The sequence below is a fragment of the Zonotrichia leucophrys genome, chromosome 1 (genome assembly GCF_028769735.1).
Source record: "Zonotrichia leucophrys gambelii isolate GWCS_2022_RI chromosome 1, RI_Zleu_2.0, whole genome shotgun sequence".
Lineage (NCBI taxonomy): Eukaryota > Metazoa > Chordata > Aves > Passeriformes > Passerellidae > Zonotrichia > Zonotrichia leucophrys.
The window spans coordinates 16,163,291-16,185,679 of NC_088169.1; the positions used below are offsets into that span (position 1 = coordinate 16,163,291).

Below are 22,389 nucleotides of genomic sequence, written 5' to 3' on the forward strand. Positions count from 1 at the left end.
CCATTGCAAATTGATTTTCAAGAGCATGTTTACACTCAGAGTGAAGGCCAAATGGTCATCAGATTTGCTGTCATTCCAGCTCTGCGTTAAACTTCATCTGCTGGAAAAGGATATAAAACAGTGCTGTGTTTGCTTTAGCCTGTTGCTACAGAGTCATCATCCTACCTCAGTGCACGCTTTTTTAAGTATAAATGCTTTTTTTATCTTTATAAAAGGTTTAAATTGCAGTTTTAGTGCAGGCTTCATCTCTCTTACTGGATTGTAAGATACTGAACATCTGTGAGCACCACAGAATGACAAAACTAGGTAAGTGGTCTAAGAGCACGTTTTACTCCAAGAAAAAAAGTTAAGTATTAAGTTACTTAAAGGGCTATTTCTGTAAATAAAAAAGCATGAATCATCTCAGATGCAGATGATATTTTTCTTATCAGATATTTTTCTTCCTTCATCATCTGTCTTGCAAGGCAAAAGATAATGAATTACACCAAGCCTTAAAAATATTTATATTGATCTTTCCTTGCAGCATAAAGATATCAATTATCTTTTGTGAGGTATTTGATTTGAAATTTTTCTCTGAGATGTGGAGTCATAGACTTGCTTTGATAATTTTTTCCTCTTAGGTGTTGCTAGGTGTTTAAATAAAGGTTTCTATATTACTGGATTTAATCACTCAGTAATGTAAGCACACAATGAGAGCAGCCAGTATTCATATTAGTTCTCAGGTGTTGGCTTTTGTAGAGATATTTAGACTGATATTAGTAGATAACTTAATATTTACAAATCACTGTATCAGGATATGGTGTGGCTCATAGTAGCTCTGTAAGCAAACATGCTACTGCTATTCACAACACAGAAAATAATTTTAGCCCTGAGGACAAATATGAGCATTAACCTGGAAGTTGAAGTTGGCTGTGGCTGCAGCTGTGCTGTGGGAATGCAGCTGAATGCAAGGCATGACTGGAGGTGGCTGGGAAAAGTAATTTGAAATTCCTTGATCATTCAAAGGCTGCCAATGGAATCTGCAGACTTCACCTGTTCCCCTTCTCCTAACAGCACCACAGACCAAATCAAAAAAGCTGATTATCTTTGATCTTTTTAAAGCAAGATTTTAGTGGATATTTGTACCTGCAGTAGTGATGAAAGCACGTGATAAAAGGGCTGTGAAAAGTGTTGATCCCATGGTACTGAGGGGGTCACTGGCTGCTGTCTTACCTGTCAGCATATTTCAGTTGCTTTTCTGGTCAGGGGCTTTCCTGTTTCCTTTCATGTCAAGAAGCTTTCTGAGTAAGGCTGTTCTTGTATTGTTTTGTAGCTTCAACATCTGAAGAGGGGTGTGGTGACACCAGAGTGTGCTTGGGCCTCTAGATAAGAGTGAACACCATACTGAGACATGACAGTGCTTCCAGTGACTAATGGAGCAATTATAAAGTTTGACTATTGCTTTTCATGTAACAAATATAAAAGTCTTTAAAGTAATGAATGATCAGTGGGTTGAGATTGCAGTAAGGTTTTTAGGAAAGCTTTTGTGTTCATAATGCTTAAATGGAAAGCATTTTTAAATGTTCTTTCAAATTGATGGAATAGAATTGTAGGCTGATTATGCCTATCTCTGGCTGTATAAACAGCTGGAAAATAAAGTTAAACCTATAACTGTTGTTATCCTACCATCTTAATCTGTATATTGAATTCATGCAGAACAGGAAATATGTTACTGGAAAAGTATGTAGTAGTTGTAAATCTTGAGAATAATAAAGCATTAGGAATATATTACAAAAAATTGTGTGCATTAATTTTTTCATACCCTAGCAGTGGTTGCTTTTAGTTATGGAGAAGAAGTTACTAGAGAACATTTTCTTGTACTGACATTTTTAAGCACTGTGATTGATACATGTATTGCTCAAACTCACTCCCATCATTTTCTGCCCTCATAAATAGACTGAATCTCTATCATCCAAGTGTCCTTGTTTTCTAAATTGGTGTATTTCATTATTGTAAAGACAAAAATGCATCTTTGCAGCATTTAAGGGGCTTTTTTATTCAGGCAGGAAAACAGAATAGTTAAGGAAGCAATGAGAAAACAACTAGGCCAGTAGAGTGTTGTGTAGTTGTGAAAAAGTGCTTGAGTTGAGCACATTGGGCCTTTTATTGGGCCACTTTGGACCAGGATCTTTTCTTGAGGTTGTAAGATGCTCCATGGTTTTGGTTTTCCATTTATGCTGGGTTCATGTTGTTGGTTTAGCATTAATTATTGCAGTCAAGGAAATCCCTTACACTCCAGGCACTCTGAATGTGCTCAGGAGCAGAGGATTTTGAAGAATAAAGCCTGCTTTTTGAGAGAACTAAAGCTACAAGGCAGTGATGGCAGAATTGAATGTTATACCTTTTGGCATTTTTGATTAAACACTCTCTTGATAAATTACAGCTTTTTGACTGCATTAAAATCTTTTGGGGAAAAAAAAGTAAGAAGACCAAAAGAACTTGATTTGTTTGTGGCATCTTTTGAAAAAGACACTATATTAAATAACTAAATTGCTGGCAGCCTTCTTACCATGAGCCATCACTCTTAATATTTCATCAGTTTAGTAAAAATGAATGCTTATAAATGCCACAGAGGCTTGTTTAACCGATGAGAACAACTAAAAATATACGGGAAAAATTCTGTGGCATTCAGAGTTTCTCATGACCAAAAACTGAAAATGCTGCAGAGCTGGCTGGATGCAGGTGTTGCAAAACTGCCTCCTCTTTTTCTCCAACCTTGCCTGAGGTGGCTTTTCTCCCCCTGCACAGTATGTGTAGGCTGACTTGCCAAAACAGCCTTTTGTTTCTTTTTTTGCATTTGTTGCTCAGTTTTGGAGGATAATGATACACATCTGATCTGCTTGATACAGAAGTGTTTCTCCTCCACTTATGGAGGGAACTATCTGTGTGGATCCTGTGCCAATGTTAATTTTTGAAGTTGTGGGACAAAGAATGTTAATTTTCACTTGCAATACTGAGGTGCCTTTCTACCTACCTTCTGCTTAGCCATCACAGAGCTAATGGTGCCTGGGGTGGTAGAGGACCAGCAGCAGCAAGAAGAATTGATTTGTTTCAATTTATCCTATTTGTTTATTGCTGTTCTGGATATATATTCCTGCATTCTTGTGCAGCCCTCAAATTCTAAAGTATAGCATAAGATGCCCTTTAAAGACAGCAGGCTATTTTGGATTACAGAGTTTTCATGATGGTAGCTGAGAAATAATAACAAATCTGAACACGAGGAGTGCAATTGAGGGCTCCTCCTGGGGCTCTTTCCTCTGAGCAGAGCTGAAGGACAGGTGGTTGTGTAACCCTGCACGCTGAGCTGCAGCGTGTCAGCAGCCCAGGGAGGAGCCCTGCCAAAGCCCAGCTCTCTCTCCATGAGGTTTTGAAATGTCATGGCTTAATTGCCACGGGAGCCACATGCCTGAGTGCTCCTGCCCAGGGTCTCAGTGTCCGTGGTGCAGAATGAGACCCTTGGTCCCACCCTGGCTGAGTCATTTTCCCAGTTTGCCAGGGCATCTCTTGGCTTCCTAGTGTCAGCTTTCTAGAATTTAGGATTTGTGTCTGGGCTTGTGTTTCAAGGCAAATTTAATGTAGTTTCCTAGGCTTTAGGAGCACTGCTGAACTGGAAAGTGAAATGTTTGCTGTTTGTGGATGTGTTACTAATTTTTGTTTAGTTTTGTTGCCTTTAGTGGCAAAATGAACAGATTGTACAGATAGTCTGGAGGAAAATAAAATTCTAGATTACAAATCTGACTGATGTCCTAGATGCCAAATATGAAAAGGAGTTTTGGGTTTTTTTAAGTTGTTGATTTATTGCATGTGTTCATTTTGTATTAGCTCTCATGACTGCAGCAAGCAGAAAAGTCATTGCTCTATCTTTTGCATCTTTTCAGCATTTCTTGATGCATTTGTTTAATGCATGTTGTTACCTCTTGGAATGAAAATAAAGTGTTGACAGTGGTGGGTTTTTTCCACTGCTAAGAGAGGCTTATCTGAAGCTGATCTAACAGAGATCAGAGTAAGACCTGCAATGTAATGTCATTAGAGATTGAAAATCTGTTGAAAAGCATGGATACTCTGGTATCTTAAAATGAAGTAGCACAGTTGTTAGCAGTCTTAAATAAAAAGTCATCACTTTTTAAAGGTGTTTGTGAATTTTACTCTTTAGGTAAGTTGGCCAGAAGTCAGCTTCCAGACAGCAAGCTGGTAGTAGAAAGCTAATACTTTTAGAGAGTACTGTGTAGGAATCCATGTGGTTTAATTATAGTGAGGAGAACATAAAAACTGATTATGCACAGTGGTTTTGCAATTTAGAGCTATTTTATGTCATTTGCTGTATGTTTGAAGTGCTGATGTGTACAGGCAGTTTAAGCTATGTGAATTATGGGATGGAACATACGAGAAGTGGCAAAGATGCAACAGCAACTCATGTTTGCTTTTGGTTTATTCAAATGTTTTCTCCAGAGATCAATACAAAATAACAGCAAAGACCCAAGTAGTTGGCCACTATCTCAACATTTAGCTAAGGGGATAAAATTTTTTGGGATTCTCCCATGATGTATATACAATGAGAATGGCAAGAGAAAAGACCTGTTTGGGCCATTTGGAAATCCTGTGTTTCTGTACTTGCATTTTTAAACTTGCTCTGTCATCCAAGAAAGAATATTTTGGTTTGTATATGCCTTTTTGTTCTTTAGATACAGCTACTACAGATATCTATTGTCTGCAGTATTTCTTGTAGCTATTTAGATGATGAAGTTTAAGAGGTACAGGTACTAGAATTTGTATATTTGATAAACTACCACATTTTCAGTTCTGCATGTGGTTGAATTTACTATGTAGTTTAATACTATATTTTACACTTTCTTTCTTAAAGATAGATTACAAAGTATGCAGCCTGCATGCAAAGTCCTAGGGTTCCTGTTAGTTTGGAGTTGCTTTGTCTAATTTGCTTGTGATGATTTAACTGCATTCTGGATTAAGTTTCTATTCCATTTATGTGCATTTTAAAACTTTCAGATTAAGAAAGAAAAAATGTTGGCAGTGTATGGTTACACTCTGGAAGTGTCTTTTGAGTTTATTTACAGTTATTTATCTGATGTTTCCTTCTGCTTTGGGTTAGGCCTGAGTGATGATCTCAGCCTCACTAGTGTTGTGGTTCTGCCTGTCACACGCACAAGCCTGGCTCCAGCTGTGCATATGGAATTAACTTCTTAGTCAATTTGCAATTTTCTCCTAAAAGCTTTTGACCAATAGTACTATGTCTTTGCTGTAAGTTGCTTCAGTTAATTACTGCTGTTATGCAAAAGAATTATACCCATTAAAAGGCCTGATTACTGCTGCATATTTTTAACAAAAGAATAAATTAATTGAACAATGAGGCTTGCTGTTATTCTGTCAGTGCATATGTGTTAAAATGAGATGGTGTTAAAAAAAAGGTGTCCTCCAGCCTTTCAGATTCCTCTCAGACAAATCTTGGCCATAAAATCCAGAGCAGCAGCCAGATGGCTGAAAGTTGGAAGTGTTGCTGTGGAGTCTAGCAAGAGAAAACACTCCTGGGTAACAGTAGAACATTAACACACTCAGAGTAATGCACTACTAGCAGTGATGCCATTCTGCATTGTGGCTTAATTGTGCTTGATGGAGTCCTGCAGTCTCTGTGATTTAGCTGCACATGTCAAAGCAGGGCAATTCCCAGTTCATCTGCCTGTAGAAAAACACAGCAGCGTTACATAAGCCATTTAAAAGAGTACTGGAAGCACCTCAGATATTCTGCTTCCCCTCACCTCCTTCAGTTTATTTTTCTCTTCTCTGGCATACCAATGCCACAAATTCAAATGAGACCAAAAAACCCAAACTAAACAACCTCCTCCCACAAACACATCTTCACCCTCAGTATGTATTTCCCCACCCAATATTCCCTCCCGTCTTAGTTCTGTTTTCTGCTAGACTGTTCTGTTTTCTGCTAGACCTCAGCAGGTGTTTTTTGTCATCCATCCAAAGCCATTCACCCTTTATAACAACATGTGGGTGATGAGAGAGTTGGAATTGACATGTCAAACCACAGGTCAGAATTACACTGCCAAAGCCTTCCAGGAAAAGAAGGAAACTGGAACTTGACCGTTCTGGAGCCTTCTAAAATTAGAATGGTGTATTTGCTAGTGGGTGGGGATAAGAGGATGGAGTTCTTGTGTTGTGGAAGATAATGACAGAGTCACATTAGAATTTAGTATGACTAAGAGTTTATTTGAAGTCTTATAACACTATCTTCAATATACTTAAAGTAATTTTAAAAATTAACAATTTTTTATGCTGTTTGCTCTTAATTAGGTCATTTTCTTAAAAACAGCTAACTTTTGGAAGGAAGTTTGCAGTCCTACCTTTTTTCTTAACGTGTGCATTTTAATACACACAGTTGTCATGGATAACTCGTATTTTGCTTCTGCTTATTAGTAGAAAGGAACTGGCTGAATCAAAGATGGGAAACTCATTTTAGAGTATTCTCCTTTAAACTGTCTTAAGCCAAGAAAAAAATTCAGTTATTTAAAAAAAACGAAAAGGGGATACAGTAAGCACCAAGGCCGGCTGTGCAAAGCAGCTGCATATAGGTGCATAGATTAAAATCTATACACATATATGTGTAAAAGTCATCTTTAGTTATGCAATAGTTGCTTTTTATCTTTTTACACATTAGATTTAGAACTAGTTTCTATCTGACTCATATCAAAGCTCAGCTTATCTAGTCAGGAGACACTGACTGAACCAGTTCCCCCCAGTTACGGATACAGCTGTAAAGATGGAAGAATCGAAAGTCAAACTGAGACTGATGGCCAGATAATGCCATGTGCAGGAAAATCTGAAATAGAAGACAGGAAATTTCTTCATCTTGTCATTTTTGTCCTCATAGAGCAACAGGATAGGCTACAAAGACATTGGCATCAGGGAAGATTAGACTACAGAAACCACCATATAACCCACTGACACTTGCACATGTCTGTATGAACATCTGTTTCATGACAGAGGTTTTGAGTTAAAAAAAAGGTAGGTTGGGTTTGAGAATTCCAGTTAACTTTGAAATAGTTCACTTCCTATGTTGCTTCTGCTGCTGCTGTGCTTTCCAGCTAATCATGAGCTGTCAGTTTGTGCCCTTTTCTGGGTCTGATGTCAGCACCTAAGTGCCAGTGCGATTTTTTTTTTTTTAGTGTAGCATTGCCTCAGCTCTTGATGCTGCTTACAAAGGTAAACACTGAATGCCAATATGCTGTCATTGCCCCTTCTTTCCTGCTAATGCCAGAGGAGTATTTAAATGCATGGAAAGGATGCGCTCTCTTGCATGTTTACAGCTTGAGGAAGCCCCTGGGTGGCCTCCTGCTGTCAGAGGCAAAACCACCATTTTAAGGATCCGACCAAACACCACCTAGATTATACCACAAATTAGTTTTGTGGCCTCAAAGATTTAGTTGTTTGCTTCTTTGTTTCGAACTTCTAAATATAAGTCAATAATTCCTTTTTCCTTTTGACCTAACTTTAGACCTTTAAAGTTAGTCTGCTCTAGCCACACCAGTAGAAAAAGGGTTGTAGAGCTCATCTCATGTTCTTCTCAAGTGCACCAAGCGTTAGCATGCACATAGGGACCCTCAGCACCTTCTCCTTAAAACCAAAGGTATTCACTGCTGGGCCTGTTGTCTTGCATTAGATCAGAGAGAACAAATAATTGGTGCATGGAGTCAACTAATGGGTACATAGAATCTGTGTCTCTTGCTGGCTAGCTACCCCTCACTTAGGTATTCCTTTAGAGAAAGATTTGGAAGGAGAGGGGAGAGCAGTGACACAACCATGAGATTAATAGAGATAAATGCAGACTTTCACTAGATTTTGTATACAGTAATAAAATAACTTTATGGATTGGGAGGGGGAAGGATTCATACAGATGTATTATTAACATCCAGAATTGTTTTTGTTTCTTACTCTCAAAAATATTCTCCAAAGAGCCACGTGATATTTATTATTAAATAGCATGACAACTGCCATCTGTCACATCAGGAAACATCAGCATATCAGTTGCTATTTGATGCTAGAAATCATAGCAGGAATGCTATTTTTAGGGCAGATAGCCAGCCTCTCTTGCACAATCAAAGAAGCCATCAACATAGAAGGTATTTATTATATTTAAGTTATTTGGAATGCAGTTGTGTAAAGTTGTCAGTTTAGGGGCATTTTAGTTTAGATGGTGAAGAATGAAAAGGCATTTTAGGTGGAAAAACACCCAATTTGAGAGAGTTTAGTTACACTGCATTAAGGTATCAATTTTAACATTCAGAAAGCTGCCACTCATCCAGGATTGCAGTGGCAGTGAAAAATATTATCAGAAAGCTAAAATCAGTGGACTCCTTTCTATCTTCTTCCTTTAGTTTCAACTACTAGATAAGGAAAAAAACTTGTAACTCCGTAACTTTTTTATCACTATTCACTCTAGAGCAGGATTATCAAGAGATGTTGCAGAACAAAAAGTAGACTCGCCATAAAATCTACTTCTGTAATTTAATTTCACATTAAGACCATGTTTGGAATATGTTTACACTTTCAACTTGAGCATTGAGCATGTTTAACAGTCAAGAGAAATAGCATAAGAGAAAGTGCATTTACCTGTGTAGAGTGCCTGTATATATTTGTGTGGATACAAGTATATAAATTATATGAAATAACATGGTTTATACAGTGCACACCTTCTAGGAAGAGAGAATAGTTAGAGAATTCTGTGTTTTGAATAAATTCTCTCATCCTCCCTTCTGCTTCTCCACCACAGTCCAACACCGTCATGATTTGCATCAGCAAGTTGTACTTCAGCTAACAGAGGCTAAGCAGCCAGCTTAGCAACTTAATTTAGGGAAGCTCTCTCATCTCATACAACATAATTACATGTAAGCCAGCAGATCTGGCAAATGAACCTCTGGAACAGAGCATTTTCACTAATCTCTCTTGAAACTCTGATGGCAGAAGTGTCAAGTTGGGGGTCTTACTCAAAGCTATGGATTCACAGCCTGGACATTCAAGCTAGAAGAGAAAAATTGCTGTTAACATAATTTCCAGTGTCTGACTGATTATCAAAATTAGCCTGTCTTAACCTTACTAACTCAATTGCAATGGTTTTCCTTCTATTTTCTTTAACCTAGCATTAGTGCACCTTACAAATACATGTGTGCACAGACACCACAGACACATACACACACACATATACATATATATATATATACATATATATATATATATATATATATATATATATATATATATAGATCTGCATGGTATATAAATGTGAGTTCCTGCCTGGTGCAGCAGGAATATCTCTGTGACTGCCCCATCTCCCTGCTGCCTTGGCATAACAGGTGTGAGGCTCTGCAAGCAGAACTGGGCAATGGTGACAATGGTGCATCTGCCTTGGCAATGTCACCAAGGTGATGTCAGCCTATGCCCTTTGTTCAAACTGATACCATAAAAAAAAAAAAGAAAAAAGGGGAGGTCACCATTGTGGAAGACTGTCTTCTGAAGGGAACAGAGATCCTGATATGCCAACAGGACCCATTTCTTTGGGAACTCTGCAGTCTCCCTGGGGCCAGGGTTGAAGGTGTGGATGGAAAGGTTCCCACCCTAGTACAGCCCTCAGGTTATTGTCCATTATTGATTTCTCAGGTAGGCAGTGATAAAGTTGCAGCTAGCAGACTAAGGGAAATCTTGGGGTTGATTATGCAGGGCCATGGGACACCTGCTTAAGGGATCAGGAGCACAAGCAGAATTCTTCTCTGTCCTTCCAGTCACAGGCAATGAGGATACAAGAAGACACATGAGCTGATCAATATCTTGCTCTGAGCCCTTCCCTACTAGAAAGACATTGAGGTGCTGGAGTGTGTCCAGAGAAGGGAACAGAGCTGGGGAAGGGTCTGGAGCACAAGTCCAATGAGGAACAGCTGAGGGACCTGGGATTGATTAGCCAGGAGAAAAGGAGTCTGAGGAGGGACTTCACCACTCTCTATAATTATCTGAAAGGTGTTTGCAGTGAGGTAGGAGTTGAGCTCTTCTCCCAGGTGACAAGTGACAGGATGAGAGGAAATGGCCTCAAGTTGTGCCAAGGGACATTTAGATTGGATATTAGGAAAAATTCCTCCACAGAAAGTGTTGTCAATCGTTGGAGCAGGTTGCCCAGGGAAGTGGTGTAGTCACAATTCCTGGAGGTATTTAGAAGGAGTTATTTAGTGTGGAATTTAGGGATGTGGTTTAGTGGTGGACTTGGGAGTGCTGTGTTAACAGTTGAACTAAACAGTCTTAAAGGCCTTTCCCAACCTAAGCAATTTTATGATTCTGTGAAAAAAATATAAAGAATGGTTAATGAGTTATTTGTACACCTGTGTGAGAGTTGTGGACAAGATACAGCTGAGACTTTATTTCCTTATAAGCTTTGGATCCCTTCCCCATCCCTCTGGTTTCCAGATTTGCCTACACCATGTGTAAAGAGCATTAGCATAGAAGAGAAATTGTAGTGAATACACTTGGAAAGATCCATTGGGTGAAGTTTGTCCATCCTGTCATTAGGAAGCACAATTATTTAAATTTGGGCTCTTTTTGTAAGGTAAATCTAGGCAGATAGACTAAGTGTCACAAACATTCACATTCTGATAGCAATACTTAAAAAATAATTTTTCATCTTTAATACTTTCCCATGGCTTGTCTTTGGCATGGAATTTTATTTTAATTTTGTGATTTCCCTATTTCCCTCAGGAGAGAGAAGCAGAAGAAGAAGATGTCAGGTGGCTTTCAGTTACATGCCTCAAAATGAAGATGAATTGGAATTAAAAGTTGGTGACATCATTGAAGTTGTGGGAGAGGTGAGCACATCTTTAATTGAATATACATACATGCATTTCTGACATGTCTTATGCATGCTAAGCTCCTCAGTGTATAACTTAAATCAGACATTTTTCTTCTCTGCTATACTGACCTGTCTGGTTTGGGTTACTGTTGGGGATTAGGGGATGTTGGCTTTTTTCTTATGGATTTTGTGACCCTTTTTTCCCCCCTGTAGCATTTCTGTTGGTTTTACATCAGTTGATGTTTCACAGTTATGTTCAGGGAAAGAGCTCCAAGTTTGTGTTACAGAGAAGAACCAAAGATTAATGCAAAAGAAACTTTTCCCAGTTTGAGTAAGTCAGCCACAAAGAAAAGTCACCTTTGCAAAGTTAAACACATTTAAGAAATTTACTTGAATCTCTACTGGAGTTCACCTTTTGTCATCTTTGGCAGCAAATTTTAAGAATTTCATTTTGGTCTTAATCAGTTAAAAAAACCCCTAAAACCAAAGAAAAACCCCCAACAAAATATTTAGAGACTCAAGAGCCACTTATTTTGCTTAGAACTGGATGTGAAAAATTAATCACGCGAGCTGGGAACAAATTATGCAAGCTTGCACAGAGGGACAGAGATTTTCCTTGCATGGGTGACTCTGGCTGCAGGGTCAAGAAATATAGTTTGCTCCCAATACCTTCAGTGTTCCATTAGAGATTTTACAAATATCTTCTTGGTAGCATGAGGACCAAAGTCAAAATGATAACGTACATCCTTTGAATAGAATACATTTAAACTCTTTTATACTTATTTACTTAGCTTTAAAAAGAAGACCTCAGTCTGCTCAGGCAGCCAACATAATGTGTGTTACAGTTTGTATCATTTATTTATAAGATTTTATTTCCTCTCTCATAACTCAGCAGTTAGTAATTAAACATTCATTTTCTTGTCTAGGATATATAGTTAATTTACTTTTTCCTTCATCTGTCACTTAAGCAGTCAATTTGAAAAGAATATAAATTCTACTGTAATCTGTATGGTATCCAGCATTTTCTTATAAGAGATTAAATTTTCATATCTGAATGAAAGGAGCTTAGTGATCTCTGGTTTTGCTCTAACCTAGCTGTGCACACCAGCTCTGCACAGCATTCTTCATTGGAATCAGACATGATGTGTCACTTAACTGACCTTATTCTGTCTGTGAGAAGTTTTGTAATGGGGGAATTCAAGGTTAGAATGGAGTTTACAATATTTTGAGCATATTGTAAACTCCACGTTATGATGAGTTTCATGGCATCACATGAACTGTTTTCATTGGCCAATGTGACGTAAATTTCACCTCACATGGCCACACAAATACTACTTAAAAGTTTTAAGTCTGTGTTTTTTAAGAGTAAATTGATGGAATAAAACCTTTTCCTAGTATCCAGCCAACAAATTAATTCTACTGAATGAATTATATGATTAAATAATTTAGGTGACACACTAAGCGTCTCTTATGGAATGGATCTCATCTCTTTTTAAATTTGAAAAACTTAGTTATACACACCTGATTTATTTATATCCAAAAGAGACTGAAAATATCAGCATTAAAATTGAAAAATGTAGAACTATAAAAGTGAAACATTCCATGTACTTGCATGTGTGTGCTTGTAGTTAAGGGCATGTTTTTTGAAACCCACTTAGGTTTCTCTTTTGGGTGAAAGTAGAGTAGCTGGCAGAAATAGGATATTAAATAGAAATTCTCAGTGCTTCAGGAAGTTTTGTTGTGGGACCCTTATTTTCCATTATGGTTGATGCTAAGCAGTTGATGTTGAACATTTGTTGTAGCTTCCTCTTCTGCTGTTATCATAACAGTGTTAATTCCTCGAAAAAGTAGAGCAGAATGTGTCTTTTGAAACAGGAACTTTATTTGGTGCAGAAAGCTGCACCAACAAATGTGCTGATTTAATTGTTTACCCTTCTGCTTTTAAGTAATGCTGCATAAAGAGTCATTGCATTGAAATACAATTCATAGTGGTTTTGTCATTATACAATGCTTCTTATTTCAAATGATAAATATTTGGGGTGAGTGACTTATTGTTGAAAAAATGTCTTCCTCAGTTGTGAAAGTTGAGGGGTTTTTTTGCAAGGGCCAAAGTCATGCTCTGTTATTGTACAAAACCCTCCCAAAGAACCAGAAAAAAGCCTTTCCACATAGGCAACAATTTGAGATCATTCTTGTAAAATACAGGTTTTGTTTATAATTACTTAGGAATAAAAACTGGATGATATCTTCCACATCATTTAGAGCAGTTCCCTGTAATTGGAATATTAATGATAATTCACTTTCCATTTCCAGTTGCTCTTTTCTCTTATCCCATCTTTTTATTCATGAATAGGTCTCAGATTCCCACAGATAGTATTTTTTTGAATCTTCCTAAGAAAGTTGATCAGTTGAATTCATTGGCTTAATTGACTTGGATTAATATTTTAAAATCTCTATGGATTTCTGTTTAGTTGAAAATAAATTGATTCCAAACTGAGTTACAGCAAATAAAACTGGTATTATTTAGGTCAAAAAACCATCTATGTATCTTCATGTAGTTATTGAGAAAAAAAGCCAACATGTTAAAATGTTGCTTCTGGTTGAACAACTCATTAAGCTTTTCCTGTTGCAAAGAAAAACTAAATTGGACTTCATTATTAGAGAAATGTGCTCTGCTTCTCCTCAAGATCACTGCCTGCAGCACAGGGTTGACAGAAGGCAACACAATTCTCAGATGCCTCCAACAATGTCCAAGTGTGTTTTCCCAGATTCACAGGTAAAAGAAGTTACAGTGACATCACATGGGGATGTGCTGAGGATGAGGATGCCTTCCCTTCTCCCACCTCCCCATATGTAACAGCATCCAAAGCTACCCAGATCCTCCTTCCTGCTGCCAGCAGATGGGATGTTTGGAGAGGGTTTTTGTGCCTGCAGTAGTGGTAGGCTAAATGGAAATTCCTGTTGTGGCAGAAGTGATTTGGGGCTCTAGAGGTGGTTGAAACAACAGCAAGTTGAATTTTGAACTTGTCACCAGATGGATATCCTTAGAGGTTGTGCGTGTTCAGAATTTATATTTCCTTCCTATTTGTCCTAAGTAGTTAGAAATCAATTATAATAAGATCAAACATTCAGCACAATAGATAAAATGCTTGTCATTAAAATAGGTTTCCATAACTACAGAGACACTGATACCCATGAGACATTAATTAACAGACTTAAATTAAAAGTACATTTAAAACTAACAAGAGAAGAATTTCCATCATTGTTTATGTTCATGTTTATTGTGTGATTGATAGCTTTTTGCTTGTCATTTTCTTACCTCATTAGCTCTAACTCTAATTACGGTTGTTCCAAAATACAACTGTAACTAATTGTCTTATTAAATGCAGATATTTGAATTCCAATTATGTTTCACCCTTACACTTTCAGGGGATGCCAGATAATTAACCTGCAGCATGAGAGTGAGGACATTTGGCACGTCACTCAGGAGTTCTGAGGCTGCTGGCATTTGGGATTACTCTGTCGCTGTGCTGCTTTTTACCTTTTGGCCTCCTTCTCAAACAGCTTTTTGGCAATGTGTAGTGAATGGAGTGAAGCTCACAGGGCTTTGACTGAGACTTTCTGTAATGCCACTGAGCTTATTCTTTGACTTTTAGGTAACATTGCCATATATTACATGATCAAATCCTATCAGTAACTATTTTTAAGTTATAAAAATGCAAACTGAATTTTGACAAATCTGTTGCCTCTTATTTGCAAGATTAATAGATGGATGTTTTTTGGTCTTGTTATCAGATAAAGTGATGCAACCCATGTCCAAGAAAAAGATAAACTGGGGATTGACCTGGACTTTTCTTACAGTGACTTCTTTTGGCCTCTGTAGAGTTGAAAGGGGAATGAATATTTAACTGTAGTGAGGGGATGGTCTGTGCCACAAATAGAGAGCTGTATAAATTGCAAGATAACAGCTGGGAATGAAAGCTGGGGTTTCACATCCCTCAGTTACTTTTCTGTGGAATACTGTGCCAGTTATTCCAGATTCTCTTCTAACAGGCTGTTCTTGAGGATTTCTATGCCTACTCCTTCTTTGGTTAGTTCATGTGGTAGGGGACTTTTTTTGGGGAAATAAGGGTGCAAGTAACTGCTGAGTCCATATAAGGTCATCCAAGTTCTACATGATTGCTTTCACAGTCCCTTAGTTTCTTATTTAGAAGATGATATTAAAAAACCCCATCAAAAACCCAAACCACAAAATCAAACACTCAAAAATTCCCAAAGCACATTTTGACGCTTTAAAATAAAGAACCCTGAAGCTGAAAAGATTCCCTACTACAAAGTACTTGTGCATTTTTATTTTTTCTCTTCTGCACCCGAGTTATCGAACAGTTTCCAGATCTATTTTGCTGTACCAGAATCCCAAGGGATGGCTGACCCTTTAGGGGCATGGCTCTCTCTGAATGCACTCCCAGAATAAGCCATCAAGTGGCACTGTAGGCACCATCTTCTCTTGAGGTCTCGCTTCCAAAATTTATTTTCCCATTGGCAGTGGATGTGATTTGTTTATTTTGCCTCTTGGGAATCTATGTTTTTAATTTCTTTTCAACATGTGATTGCTTTTGTCCTTTGAGCTCAATGTTTTCCATTAGAATTTATAAACGAAAGGAACTTTTTTCCTCTGCTTTCTGTGCTCTAGTTCTCTCAAAGCAAAAGAAAATTGTTGACCTTGAGTTCCTCTCTCTCCTGTTGTCTGCTTCTGGCATTGCTTTTATTCCTGGGACTGTGTTTTAGTTTTAACAGCTCAGAAAGACTCTGTTATAATCCATGGAGACTTTCTTCCTTTTGAAACCTTTCCTGACTCTGAGCTTCCCTCATTTGCCTTAACTAAACTGTGAGTAATCTGTCAGCCTAACAGGCAAAGCTGCAGCTTGTAGAGCATCTTCTGGGACTGGCTAATAGAGGAATTTATTGGAAATACACTTTAGGTCAGTGTTTCCAAAGAGCTGAACATTTTAATCATTTACCAACTTTAGCCTATTAATTATATAGCAAGGTGTAAGCAAGCAGCTGTGGCAGCCCTAGATTTTCTTGCAAGGTGGTAGAATTTCTTTTCCAGCATGGGGGACATGGACTGCCAAATGAAGCCCTCCTCTTTTTAGATTGTTTGGTTCAGCACATGAATGCTGGGCATAAGTCAGGACATAAACGTATAAATTCTGAAAGCACTTTGTTTTAATAGCATGGTAACAAATTTTCTTGAGTTTGTGCCTCCAGATGGATTACCCTCCATGAATAATGGATTTTCATTTGTAAGGTTTTATTGGCTGTGAATTACTGCAACTTTTCAAACCATATGGTAATGGAATGCCCCAGTTTGCGATAACTAAATCCTGGAGGTATTTTAGTGTCTTGTATTGTATGGATTCATCTCTAGCTGGTGTGTTTTAAGGCTTAAGGATATGTAGCAGATAGCTTTAATGTTTGAAATACTTAAAGCCTTTGATACTTTTGATGAAAATTTCCTAATAAACCTTTGGGAGGCCCAGTTTGACCTCAATCTCTAATGTCTTGCTAAGATGATTCTGCATTTCCCATGTGGAAGAAACCCCTTGATTTTGCTTTAGATTTTTTTCTGAATTTGTAGAATTATTGCATGCAACATGGTATTTTCAGACAATTAATTTTTCAGTCAGCTGAAAAGCTTAAAATATGCTAATGAATGATCTGAGCATATTCATGTGCAGTTTAGATTTAGCTGTCTAAAGATCTTTATGTATGTATATATTTCTATACATATAGATAGAGATCCATAGATCAACACATTGCATAAAGTGCTTATTTTAACTGTAAGAAAACCCTGAATAGAACTAAGCAAGTAATAGTAAGAAAGTAGAAGTATGAAAACTCTGGAAGAAGTAAGCAAGTGAAAATTACTTGAGGAAAACATGGAACTGAATGATATTGGTCACGTTATTTGTCAAGTAATCTCAGCATCTTGCAAAGCAGGGATCTTGGGAACTGTGTAAATCCTCTCATTAATCTTCTGGTCAATCAGCTAATGCAGTTATGGTTTAATATTTAGCTCTAATCAATATAGCCACATGGGAATACTACATTAGAAAAATTGAATTATTTTATAGCTCAAAGAGTCTTGGCCATTTTGTGTATTTTCTATATAACAATAAAATTTTATATGGAATATAACATTTTTATCAGATGGTCTTTAGAGATATAATTTGTAGAGTCTGAGTGCTGTGTATCATGCAGTTTCAGTTTTCCATATTGCTTTTTATTAGTCTGGAGAGAAGAAGGTAAATATTACCTTTTAGAGACTCTCATACTGTGATGTAAAAACCTGCACCTCACTGAAGGGATTGAGTGATATGTGCACATTCTATCTTCTCAAGCAGCAGCAGGATAGTAAGAACAAGATAATTCCCAGAAATGTGCTGGAGCTCACCAGTGCTACTGAGGCATTGAGGGACAGGAAGTTTTGCCAGGGACAAGTACTGAAATTAAATGAAAGTCTGGTCTGAACTACTTTCATATTAAAACAAAAATTCTATTAATGAGATCAAGAAATGTGGGGTTTTTTTGACTAAAATGTCTCATGTAGCTAAATTGAGAAAAATGCACACATTCCTCTATATTTTGAGGCAATATTTAGTTGTATTATTGTGAGATTTCTTTCCTAAGGACTCAAGTCTTTTCACACAAGATAAGTGAAAAGACTTTTCACAGACTTTTTTCTGTGATAATTAGCTAGGTTCATTTAAAGTGTGGGGTTGTTTTTTTAACAATAAAGTTAACTTTCTCTTTTCATAACTGGGGAGAAGGTAGGCAGAAAAGATATGAGTCAACCATTATTGGAGACTGATGTGTCACAGACCTACACTGTCCTCTCCTGTCATATTTTTTAGTGAAGGGACAGTGTCTGACAGATGAAAAACATTTATCTATCAAGAATGTGTTTAGCAGATGCATATAATCAGTCGTGTCTTGCAGTGCCATTATAACCTAAAGGCATTTCTAAGGGCTGTCATTTCACTGCCTGACACCACCATTTAATCCTAAATGGGTTATGGAGGAGGGAGTTTGCAATTTTAAAGTGATATTTTCTCTTGGGTTTTGGCTAGGTAGTGTCCTTCCTCCTCCTGACACTATCAGTATTATTATGTATTTCAGTACCTCTTTGTAAATTTCAAGTCAAATATGCATTAGTAGTGGTCTTTGTTCTCCACAGGTTTCTTACATTTACACATGAGTGATGTAGCAGCATTCTGAATTTCTAAAATACAAAATTTCTGATTTTGATGGGGAAGGCAGGAATATTTTCATTATATTAAGATAATTAAATTAGATTCTCTGAGTAGCCCTTTTTAGGTGTTTCTCTTTCACCATTAATTACTTAGGGAATTCAAACAGAATCTGCAAATCACATCCACTAAGATGGTCTTGAATAGCCATACGGTGTGCACTGAAAATTTACTGATTGAATGGATATCCATAAAAGTTGAAATTGTAGAGATACCATGTGCTCGCTAGTTGCTCTTTTATCCTTTTATTTAATGCTCATCTGTGCTTCTGACTGCTGTCAGCACTGCTGACATTTACAGATGGGTTCATGCATCTCTCTTGTTTTCACTTATGAAGAAAAAAGGAGAGGTGTTCTGGCTTGGAGCCCATGCCATGTGCTCCTTATACCTGAAATTAATTAATATAAACTATTCATGACTATTACTGTCATTTATTGAGTGTATATAATGGTGCTCAGTAAAGTGTTGCTTATGTAAAAACCCCATTTTTTTTTGTCTCTGTGCAGGTGGAAGAGGGCTGGTGGGAAGGTATACTCAATGGGAAGACTGGCATGTTTCCTTCCAACTTCATAAAGGAGCTCTCTGATTCTGATGATGTTGGAATAGCACAGGAGGAGCAACTAAAGTCAAGTAAGGAAAACTTTATTATTGATGTACTGTATGTATGTTTGTGTCTTTAGCTCATAACACATTGATAGGATAGCACATTCTTATCTCTTACTGGGAAGTGTTTTTGAATGCCATGTTCTTAATTCATGCTGAAAGGGCCAGAAGATGATGTTTTATGTATACCTGCAGTGCTACCTGAGTTGCAGCATTGTCAGTGCTCTCTGAGCTGTGTAAGCCTTGCTGAGCCACAGCAGACCAAGAGGAGAGAGAAGGCAATGATGGTGACTGCATTTGTATTTCAGAATCAGTGACAAGGGAATTTTTGTCCTTAGAAGTGGAAAGTACAAAGCGGCTTATTTAAAGTGGAGGGATTAAAGTGCCATGCTTTCTGTAACAACTCCAGTAGATGAAGGATTGATAATTGCTGGTGTGGGACATGCAGCACTTTTTCCCTCCAGGTGCTGAGCATGTTTCTATCAGCTCCGACACCCACTGCCCCAGCAGCCAAAGGGAAAGGGGCCAGAACTGGGACATGGACTTTGTTCTCTCATTTACAGTGGGCCAGTACTGCTGCAGGTGAAAAGCATGTTTGGTAACTAAGTTTGCAATAGTATAAGCATGGGAGTGGGTTGTCCTATTTATAACTTCTCATGGAGAATAACCTGAACCAAAAGTGTGCTGTTACATGAAATAGAAAGCTGTTGGTCCTCATGTTTTTTATGTTCTTCAAGCAGCTATTACCTTTATTTTTTCCTAATTCAGTGATCAAATCTGACTTTTCAGAGAAAAAAAAAAAAAGAAGCCAATTCTATTTGCATATTTCAGGCTAATTCCACAATACTTGCCAAGGTCTTCCTATTTTTAGCACTGCAGATGTTCATTGCTATGTAGCATTCTCCTGAGATCTCTGAATAAACAGAAGTCAAAGGACTACCAAGATCCTTGTGAGCTGATTTCAGCTGAAATTTACCAAAACCTTTATAGCTTACTCTGTCAATAAAAGGTAGAAAATTATAACACTTTTTTCTATTTTCCTTATTTTTCCACTTAAGGCAAATTTTTCACCCTTATTCCATAGCACAAAAATAAGATCCTGAAAGCCCTGACATTTGCAATTATGGAAATATTTTATCTTTTTTTGTAATAGAGTACATTTTCATGTGTGAATGTGTACTGGTGACCTACACCAGTAGGTGGTCAGTGCAGTTCAAGATATTTAAATGTAACATTCCTTCAGACTGGAATTAACATATTTTAAACTTTAAAATTTTTATGTGATGGAGAGGGAGAAAGGCCATTAAGTGAAGGTGCATGTTTCAGTGAGATTGCAAACTGCTTTCTATAATCTTATATGATCTCATTAATTATGTTAATTAATTATAAACACAGTGAGTCTTGGAAGAACTAATTGTGTAGAGTAGTTTCAACTCTGGAGTCTGTAGTGTTTGGCACTATATAAGTGAACAAGGTAGGTGATAATGTTCAGAATGGAATACCCCAATGTTTTCTATATGAATGAATGAGTATTCTTTCTTTTCAGGTAATTTAGTGATATATACTTCATAATAGGCATCCTAAAAATGGCTTTAAACAAAAACATACATTGGAGTGTGCAAAAGCAACCACAAAGCATTAACTCTTGATGTCCATTATGGTCCGTGCTTTGTTCAGACTTGGGTTTGTGTGCTGGTTCTGTCAGTGCAACCCCACCCTGTGATACCTTTGTGGAGAAGACAACAGTAACACAATTATTGTTTTTGCATCTTTAAATAAATTGAAAGTAACTGTAGGTGGGAGATGGATTTCCTACTTTCTTGTATTTGCTTTGTGGCTATCTGAGGAAGTGTTAGATATACCTATAAATCAAAAGAACACTGTAAACCTCCTGAGAGAGAGACAGTGACTCAAGGAATGCTGAGATTGTTATGGGGATTTTAATGTTTTTTAATTTATTTTTTCTTCAAGTAAAACTATAAATTTAAGAATTGCATTCCCCTAGGAGAATTATGGGAAATATATATAAATTCAATTTTTTCTGTATTGATTGATGTGATTGATACAGCTGTTGCTCTCCAACACATAGTGCTTCATGAGGCTCTATTCAGGCACACTGAATATCTGGATTTGAAAATCCCTGTAATGAGACTGCAAAAATTTGAACAAGTTTACACAACTGAATAGGAATGATAATCTCATTCAGTCTGAAAATATATTTAAAAAAATAAACAAGTAAACCCTGAAAGATTTGGCCATCAGGCCAGTAGCACAGCTGAAATGCTATAGGTTACACTCAGAAAGAGAGATGAAAGGTGTGTATTCACACCTCCAGGTCATCTCCTTCCTCCATGGATGACAGGATGTGACAGCACCTTAAATCTGCAGTAATTCCTTTTTGTTTCTCTGGGAACTTTGAGTGTGTCTGTATCACAGGACTTTGCAAGGTGGAATCCCTGAATATGAATTCTGGGTTATGAGGTTGGCACTTTTGTGAGGGGCTGTACCCAGGCACTGAGCTCAGACCCTGGGCTCAGTCTGACCCTGGGCTCAGACCCAGACTGAGGTTCTGCTCAGCTTTCAGAGGAGCCCAGAAAGGATTGGGGTCTGGCTCTGCAATCTTGAGCAGCAGCCTTGAACTGTTCAGCCCAGCTTGTAAAATGGATAAGGTAATACTTGGCAGATTTACTGTGAGACCTGGGAAAATAGCACAGGATATGTGGAGAACTGGCACTGTGCAAACCCATGAATGTTTTAAAGTTAACAATTAAATTTAACGTCTTGGTTAAATTAAATTAAACTTGATTTTTAAATCACATTTTACTGACCATCTATAAAGAGAATTTTTGAAGGGCAAATGTAATTTTGGTGAACTCAAAGAAAAAGAAATACAGAAGAGAAAAATTACATAACTTGGCTTTTTAGGAATAAAGTCAATAAACCCCCATATTTCTCTGTCCTTCTGTTACCATCTACACCAGCTCCAATGGACAGAAAAAAAGTCTGATTTTATTGGTTTTGTTGTGTCCATGTAAATTTTATGGCAGATCAGAGTAAACAGCCAGAAGAAATTATCCTGGTTTCTTTTCATGCTCTGCCATAGACGAACCTCAGAAGCTTGTTCAGAGCAGAAATTTCCTTTTTTGAAAATGCCTGGGGCTAGTTTTAGAAGTGCCAAATGTTTCTGAATCCTGACTGTGGGACTTAGCTTGAACCTTATTTGGAAAGGGTTGGGAACCTGTGCCTCCTTTCCATGGTGTGTGCTCAGCAGGCTGGAAAGCAAGACTGCAAGATCAAAATATCTGGGGGGATGTTTCTTTGATTTTAAAGTATTTGTCCCAGCTGTAAGATGATTGCCAAATTTCTTCTCTTCAAAGGCATTTTGCAGTGTAAGTACAGACAGGATCTTAGAGTAAACAATAATTCCTTGCTCTTTAAAGCATGCTCTTAAATGAAAATATTGCTTTTCTTGGGCCAGCTGTTACAACATTAACAGGTAGTATGCTTTATCAATTTATTACTATATTAGATATTTGGATTATAAGATTATTTCCCATATTTCTCAGAGATACAGTATTTATTTTG

The 22,389-nt window shown here is 37.4% G+C and overlaps 1 protein-coding gene across 5 annotated transcripts in view; it reads left to right on the forward strand.

Annotated features, from left to right (window-relative positions):
• The window catches only part of SH3KBP1 (SH3 domain containing kinase binding protein 1), a 212,147-nt gene that overhangs the window by 95,610 nt on the left and 94,148 nt on the right, over positions 1–22,389 (forward strand). For all 5 annotated transcript variants that reach the window (XM_064707594.1, XM_064707574.1, XM_064707585.1 and 2 more), the window contains 2 exons: positions 10,798–10,904; positions 18,708–18,831. In XM_064707594.1, the coding sequence (XP_064563664.1) occupies positions 10,798–10,904; positions 18,708–18,831 (231 nt within the window). The remainder of the gene's footprint in view (positions 1–10,797; positions 10,905–18,707; positions 18,832–22,389) is intronic.